Source organism: Antrostomus carolinensis, unplaced genomic scaffold, assembly GCF_000700745.2.
Source record: "Antrostomus carolinensis isolate BGI_N321 unplaced genomic scaffold, ASM70074v2 scaffold55328, whole genome shotgun sequence".
Classification (NCBI taxonomy): Eukaryota; Metazoa; Chordata; class Aves; order Caprimulgiformes; family Caprimulgidae; genus Antrostomus; species Antrostomus carolinensis.
Window position 1 is genome coordinate 1 of NW_010336139.1, and position 7,842 is coordinate 7,842.

Consider the following 7,842-nt stretch of genomic DNA (forward strand, 5'->3'; position numbering starts at 1 on the left):
CGGGGCGATTAACGGGGAAAAAAGCGGATTTTTTTCCTCCCCTCCGCACGGACGGGTTGGGGCTGCAAGCCCGCTGGGTTCAGTGAAACGCTTGTACGGTGCGGTGGTGAAAGTAAGTGAAAGTAAAAGTACGGTTTGGGTTGGTTTGGTTGGGGTTTTATTTAGGATAGAGCTAGATAAAAGAACATTGCAGGGCGTTTATCCATCTGGCCGTGGAAGCAGATGGTGTTATTTTGCAATTCCTGTAGAAAGACTGTGCTGGAAATACCCAATTCTGGTGCAAACTCCTCCATGTAGTTGGGTCTGCAGAGTACCTGTCACACTGCTACCGGGCTGCTGCCCAGCTTGCTGGGGCAGGTGCTCAGATACCTGTGTCCACAATGAAACTACTTGAGGAGACGAGCTCCAAACAGCCAAATCCAAAAGTCCCGCTGCAAGCAAGCAGAGAGAAGCAGGAACCTGAGCTGGGCGGGCAGGAAGGTTTTACAGCATCGAGTAGTGGAGCCGCTCGCCTTTGGGTAGGTCTTTGCACCTGAGCCAGTCCGGGCACCTCTCACCCCACCCCACTCCTAGGGAGCATCTCACCGAAACGAATCACTGCTCCAGCTGCGCAGCGTCCGCCTGAAGCTCTGTCTGTTCTGTGCTTCGCTTCTGCCTCCGCTGCCTGGTAGGTCACTTCAGGCAACAAAACCCCCCAGCTCTCTGCCCAGGCGGTTGGGGCCGCTCAGCCCTCTGGGGACTCAGGTGTGTTTGTACCTGGATGCAGCTTGCAGGTAGCTCGCTTGCTCTCGGCAGAGCAGGTGGGTGAAAATAGTGCTTTACGCTGCTGAGGGTAAGTCTATAGTAAAGCCTTTGGCAGGATGGACACCCAGTTGCAGCGTGGTTTGTGCTGGGAGGATGGGCAGCTTGCTGGAAAGTGTCTCAATGTCCCTGAGCAGTTACTGTGGATGCTTTCCGCGCAGGATTCGGGTAGAAGACTTGGGGGAAAGCTGCATGAGTGAGTCTGTAAGACTTTAACTTGCAATCCTGCCAGCACACTCAGTTCCCATTTGAAGGTAGAAGGCAAGGCATTTTTTTAAAACAATGTCTTTAAAATCAGTGTGACAGGGAAGGTTGGGATATACAATTTACATGGAAACAGAATACGCTTTTTCAATATGACTGTTTTGTTTTGTTTTGTTTTAAGAAGACACACTAACAATGAAATTCTTTCTGTTTCTGTACCGAGCTGCAACCAGATTAATCCAGTCTTTACTCTGTAAATCACACCAGGTTAGGTTGGGTTTGGTTTTTGACAACTGTTTCCTGGAGCCCTTACTGACTATTTTATTTTTCAGCTGTAACCATGGAGAACCTGTGTAATGCCAACAGCAGATTTGCACTTGATCTGCTCAGAAGGTTTAATGAGACCAACCCAACAGGAAATGTCTTCTTCTCTCCTGTCAGTGTCTCTGCTGCTCTGGCCATGGTCCTTTTAGGGGCCAAAGGAAATACGGAGGCCCAGGTGCTGAAGGTTAGTAAAAAAACCCCAAACAACAAACAAACTTTTGCTTTATATTTTATTTACATTAAAAATCGTTGGATTTTAGGGGAGGGAAAATGAAAGGAGGGTTTTTTATGTGCTGAGGACAAGATTTCTGTCATGCTCACTGAGTTTTCCTCGGGCTCCTTTCTGCAGTTACCTGCCTGCCCTGCTCCAGAGCTTTCTTTCCATATTTGCTATGGCCCTTGTTTCTCATTTAATTTCACTTACTATGTTAATTCTTGAAATAGGAAACTAATTTCATTAATTAACCAATCTCCATTTAAATTGACTGGAGTTTCCAGCACCAAGGCCTTATTAGTTTTCATTGAGATGTTTTGCCCAAGAACTATAGCTTTGTAATAGAAGGGTATGAGTTACTAATACAAGGTTACTTATTACTGATAATACTGTGTATTTTGTGAGGAGCACAATAATGACATATAGTTTTATATTTAAAGCATAACAACTATGATAATACACGATGATGTTACCTAAGTATCAGTATCTTAGTAACAGCTGGGCACTTGGGTACCTCAGAGCTGAGCCCACAGGCTTATTCTTGCCATAGCCTTAGGTTAGGTAGGATGGGTGGAAAAAACTCCTTATAAATAGCAACAATGGTGTCCGTAGGAGTGTAGCAGTTTCCCCTGAGGCCTCCTGCATGAAAGGGACTCAGTCACTATTTTTTTTTCCCTTTGTTAGGCTAATACCTGGTAGTGCAAAAGGGTGTATGAGACTTCTCATTGCAGTCATCATTGTGTACTTGCCTATGAATAATTCCACCTTTGTATTCTGGACTTGAGGAGGAACTGGTTTATACTGTGGAGTGGTGCTGTGCTTACTGAATAAGACAATAAAATTATTTTCTCACTCCTTGTACAGACTTTGAACATGTATGCCGTGTAATCAAACTGACAGCCCCACCTAGGATAAACCTACTGACAGCAGAAATCATGCAAAAGGAAAAAATGTGTTTCAGCACAGTCACCTTCAATAATGTGCCCATACCATAGTGCTTTACTTAGGAAAACATGGTTAATGAGGGAGGCAGTGGTTGGTAACTGTCAAGGGCTGTTTGCAGGAACATAGAAATTTGTTTCTGTGATCATAATCCTCCGTGATGTTTTTGCTCAGCTGCTCACATGTACAACACAGCTTGCATTAACGCGGGCACCAAGGCCTGACCAAAAACCCAGTGAGGTAAAATGAGGGTTTTCCTGTGAAGGCAGTGGCTGTTTCACAGCAGTCTTCCCTACTGAGAAATCCATGATTTTAAGTTTGAATGTGAATGTCCCTGCTTTGCTTTAGTCTTCCCTTGTCGGTGAAGTCCGGCAGCTCCTGCTGTTGCATCTGTAAGCTCTGGCTAGCCAGCTTGCCTCTGGAAAAGGAGGTACTGATACAGAGAAACTGCAGCCATGCATTTGATTTTTAAGATGATACAGTTGTGGTTTTTTAATATATATAAGCGTTTATATTTTCATAAAACCATAAAAGATAATTGTTCTAAGTTTTCTTAAGGCCTCACCTGTGTTAGTTTTGAGTGTATGTTCTGAAAACCCCAGCTTCCCTTGGGCCAAAGGGGGAAGCAAGAAAGCTAAAGTGTCTCTATGGCATCATCTCTCTTTTCAATTCCCCACCTGGGAATGAGTCTCTGTGCCTCGTGGTCCATGGAAGGGAGCCATGCAGATGCCATGCGGACAGTACTCAAGAGTTATGATCAACAGCTTCAGCTGTGACTATGTATAAACCAGGAGCTTAATGCAAGTGGCTGACACAGGTAGTGTAGCACCAAGAAGCAGTTTCATTCACTCTCTGAGGTTTACAAAAGCCTTTCAGCAGCTTCCAGCCTCTTCTTTTCTCTTTCTTCAACCTACCTACCTGCTGGATCAGACCCACTCTGTAGATTTACTGTATGTTCTTTTAGGATAGTACTTGTAGCAGCTAGTTCTCTCTCCTGTTATTTCAGACGCTCCATTTTGACGAAGTTGAAGATCTTCATTCAAGATTTCAGTCTCTGACTACGGATGTAAACAGAAGCAATGCTCCCTATCTCTTACGGCTCGCCAATCGGCTTTTTGGAGAGAAGTCCTACAGCTTTCTGCCGGTATGCTGCTGCAGACCATGATGGTGGGGTGGGACGTGGTGGCACAATGCAGCTATTTGAGTATTTATGAAGTAGAAATATTTCTAGGCATACTTTTAAATGTTACTGGTCGGTTGACAAGAAGAGTTGCATACGTGCAATGCACATTTCCACATCTGTAGGCATCCGTGCATCTCACCTGAAGGATGTTACACAGCAAATCCTTTTCATTGCTGGTTGAGTTCTGCTGCTCTTGGGCTCAAAAGAAAATTCATTTGTCTAGGTTCTTAGTTTACAGTAACTATCATAACATCCCCCTCTGTCACAACCAGCTTTTTAGGATGCAACCAGTTCAGTGTCTGTTGCAACCAGCTTTTTAGGATTTTCATTGGTCTAATATAACATTACTTAAATATTTTTGAAAACACAGTATTTATTTGGGAGGGGATGCCCAACATGTCTAAACAACATGCCTCATCACCAGTGAATTATACCTTCATGTGTACCTAGGTTGCTATTTTTATCCCTCCTCAGCTCTTTTGGAGAGTTTTGTTTTATCTTAGCAGTTTTTGAGCCTGTCTCAGGAGGATGACAGGTAAATATTGCAACACGTGCAGTGAGCACCCCATCAGCCATATATGTGGCAGGTGTACTATGAGGCTTACCCTGAGAGAGGAAAAAAAAACAAACCCCAACCCTAGAAGCTCCCCAGGCAGTGCACTGTTAGAGCCCCACCTCAGAGCAGGTGATAATCTGTTTGACATGTACCTTATCTGCATCATAAAGAGATGTTTTCTTATCTGCATGCAATGAAAGCTATTCCTATCGTTCCAAAATCTAGGATTTCCTGACTAACACTCAGAAATTATATGGAGCTGATTTGGCTACAGTTGATTTTCTTCAGGCTTATGATGAAGCCAGGAAAGAAATTAACCAGTGGGTAGAGGAGAAAACTGAAGGTAAACTACTTTGGTTAATAAAATAACTGGCAGTGTTTCATACATTGGGAGAAGGAAGAGGCTTTATTTTCTGCCACCTTTAGAACAGTTTAATTTTGCCCTGGGATATTCAGTTGATGCATTGACAGAACCAGAAAATGCCTAAGCAAGACACTTAAAACAGTTCCACAACTTCAGAGACATTTTCTGTGTTCAGGCCAATGAGTGCAGGAGAGATGCCTAAACACAGATTTCTACTCATGAGTTGGAGAACTTGTTTTAAACAGTCCCAGTCCATATTGTAGCAATGTATTTCTAAATCCAGTAATCCAATACGTGGATATTTTCTAGTTCTTGTATGGGGACTCATATGTGACAGCTCAAGCTAAAAATACTACATTTTCATCAAACTACTGTATATTAAGTTATAGTAGTGTGCACTATTAAAAAGTATAGTGAAGTAAAGAGACAGGTACTGAAGCACACTTTATTACAGGAATGGACTAGAGTTTTATATTTGTAGTATTGGTTTCTTTATATATATTTTATATGCCACCAACTTATTACAAGATTTTATTGTGACTTTTTTTTTTTCTGCCCATCTCTGAAGGTAAAATCCGTAATCTGCTGTCTGAAGGAACAGTTAATAACATGACCAAGCTCGTACTGGTGAATGCTATTTATTTCAAAGGGAACTGGGCAGAGAAATTTAAAGAAGTCGACACCACTGACATGCCATTTCGGTTAAATAAGGTAATACAGATACATCCTGGTAGTATATATCTAACAAAAAGGTCAAATAATATATGTGCTAAAGCTAAGCTTTGCTTACAGATAAAATAATAATAATAAAAAAAATTAAAAGTCTTGCACTAATGCTTTCAGTTCACCTGAAGGTTTTTTTTATCAATTTTAGTATTTTTCTGTATTCAGCAGCTATTCGTTCTCTCACTGGAACAGTATCAGAAACAATTTTTACATATAGATGAGGGCTCAGCCTGTGCCTGGTAGAGTTTCTGGCTGCCAGCAGTTTGAGCTGTGCCTGTTTGTGATGCTAGGTAAACAGTATTAAAGTGATTGTATATTTTAGTTAAGCCCCATTTTCTTGTTCTATATTCTGCTTATGTTAACAGCTTGATGAGATACTGTACATAGTCATCTGCTTTATGCTGAACAGAATTGGTCTTGGTTGACTTTTAATGTTGGCATTTTTGGGGTTAGAGTACAGCAACTTGAAGAAATGGTTTCATTTCATGTGAGGACTGTGCTAGAGCAGCCAAAGGAGAACCAAATATAATACAAACTCATTATGTGTTCAGAAGAAACTGTTATTAAGCAGGCAGGAGTCTGAGGAAGGCAGTTTTATAATCACCTGATATAATGGAGGAAGAGTTTTTTTTGCAATAATTCAGTTTTTAACTTGCTCATTTCCTATCACGTTCTTTAAATTAGTATTTTCTTAATTGTTACTGTTGGTACCTTTTATTCATCCAGAATGAAAGAAAGACAGTGAAAATGATGTATCAGAAGAAGAAATTTAATTTTGGGTATATACCTGAAGTGAAGATCCGTGTTTTAGAGCTGCCTTATGATGGAAGAGAACTTAGTATGATCATCCTGTTGCCTGATGACATTGAAGATGACTCCACTGGACTGCAGAAGGTGACCCCGTCTAAGCTAGTGCAGTTATTTAATGGATAAGTTCAGCCATTTAAAATTAAAGCCTTAATGAACCATGTTCTCAGAGCCCCATGTCTATCAAGCAGATTTTTAGACAATGCTCTACTAGCGCTTCAGTAAAGAACACGTGCACATGCTGTATCAGGAAGAGAAGTTGTGTTCTGGTTTTCTAAATTCTGTTCATGTGTCCTTGGGCTTGCTGAACTGAAACATGAGCAAGACTGTGAAAACAAAGTTAACTATGAGAATTAACTTGCCCTGCTTATTTTTTCTAATGACAGAACTTTTCTTTCATTACCTTTGAAAGTCTTTATTTTCTTAGCCTTAAAGTAGTGAGTGTTTTCCACTAAGTGACCAGGAACACAACAGCTTCTTTGAGCTCTCTGAGGAGTGGTTTTGTTACTTGTTTTTAATTATGTAATTCCATTATTAAACAGTAAGAACAATTGAGTTTAATAGCTATCAGTACACATTTTTGCCTTCTGTACATTGCAGCAAGAAGGAGACTTCTGCATTACTTTGTAAAGCAAAAACTGCACTGACTCCACTTAATTTTAATAGCATTTGTTTGATCTATATGGACCTATCAAAGATATGGGTACGGTAATTTTTGTATAGTTGCTTTATAGTTGTATAGCACACTATAAAGTCTTGTATATGCTACTGAGAATGAAATATTTCTACACTGGTGATATGTACTGATCTCCGTCTTTTTAATTCTAGCTGGAAAAGCAGCTTACCTTGGAAAAGCTCCAGGAATGGACGTGTCCAGAGCATCTCTATTCCACTGATGTTCATGTGCGTTTGCCAAAGTTTAAGCTAGAAGAAAGCTATGACCTCCAATCAGATTTAGCTGCTATGGGCTTGTTGGATGTATTTGACAGTGGCAAGGCTGACTTGTCAGGAATGTCAGGGGCACGTGACCTCTTCCTCTCTAAAGTTGTCCACAAGGCTTTTGTAGAAGTGAATGAGGAAGGCACGGAAGCTGCAGCTGCCACTGCTGGCATTGCTATGCTCTGCATGGTTATGGAAGAAGATTTCAATGCCGACCATCCTTTTCTTTTCTTTATTCGCCACAACCCAACAAAAAGCATATTTTTCTTTGGCAGATATGCTTCTCCATAAAAGAGAACTTAGCAGACCAGTTTTTGCTGTAGTCAGTGAAAGTTTGCCCTCATTTGAGTTGGATTTTGATGTAGAAAGTTAATGCTCCTATCTTGAGTTCCTGGTAACTTTGACAGAGATTCTACCTTTGCCCTTAAAACAATCCTAGAGAAACTGATATATTATTAAAGATTGACATAACCTTTAATAACTAGGAAAATCTTAACTGTAGGCAGAAGAAATCTGTTGAAATTGGACTAGCAATAGAAATACCCTTGGAAGAAACTTGTGTCTTTTAAAGCACAGAATCATCCTGTATGCATCCTTGCATGGGTTTCTCTGTGTTGACAGCCCCCTTATAACAACTTATTGTTATTATAAATTGTAATAACTTACAATAATGCAGTCATTCCTTATGCGTGTGTACCACGATGTTCTTGCAAAGCCATTCCTCCCCTAAAGTCTTGCTTTTCAAAGATATCTTAATAAAACACTTCTAGGCATGTTCCTGA

General features: G+C 40.8%; 1 protein-coding gene across 1 annotated transcript; it reads left to right on the top strand.

Moving 5' to 3' along the window:
- The first annotated feature begins 627 nt into the window (after window positions 1-627).
- On the top strand, window positions 628-7,513 carry SERPINB1 (serpin family B member 1). Its single transcript, XM_010174732.2, has 7 exons — window positions 628-667; window positions 1,338-1,513; window positions 3,492-3,629; window positions 4,450-4,567; window positions 5,157-5,299; window positions 6,041-6,208; window positions 6,950-7,513. The coding sequence occupies exons 2-7, from the start codon at window positions 1,346-1,348 to the stop codon at window positions 7,349-7,351; spliced, it is 1,137 nt and encodes a 378-aa protein (XP_010173034.1). The 5' UTR covers window positions 628-667; window positions 1,338-1,345; the 3' UTR covers window positions 7,352-7,513.
- The last annotated feature ends 329 nt before the right edge of the window (window positions 7,514-7,842 follow it).

Bases quoted from the DNA above. Each gene is read 5' to 3' on its own strand.
- SERPINB1 (XM_010174732.2), top strand. From the start codon at position 1,346: ATGGAGAACCTGTGTAATGCCAACAGCAGATTTGCACTTGATCTGCTC. The intron at 3,630-4,449 runs GTATGCTGCTGC...TCCAAAATCTAG, and splicing joins AGTCCTACAGCTTTCTGCCG to GATTTCCTGACTAACACTCA. The intron at 6,209-6,949 runs GTGACCCCGTCT...TTTTAATTCTAG, and splicing joins ACTCCACTGGACTGCAGAAG to CTGGAAAAGCAGCTTACCTT.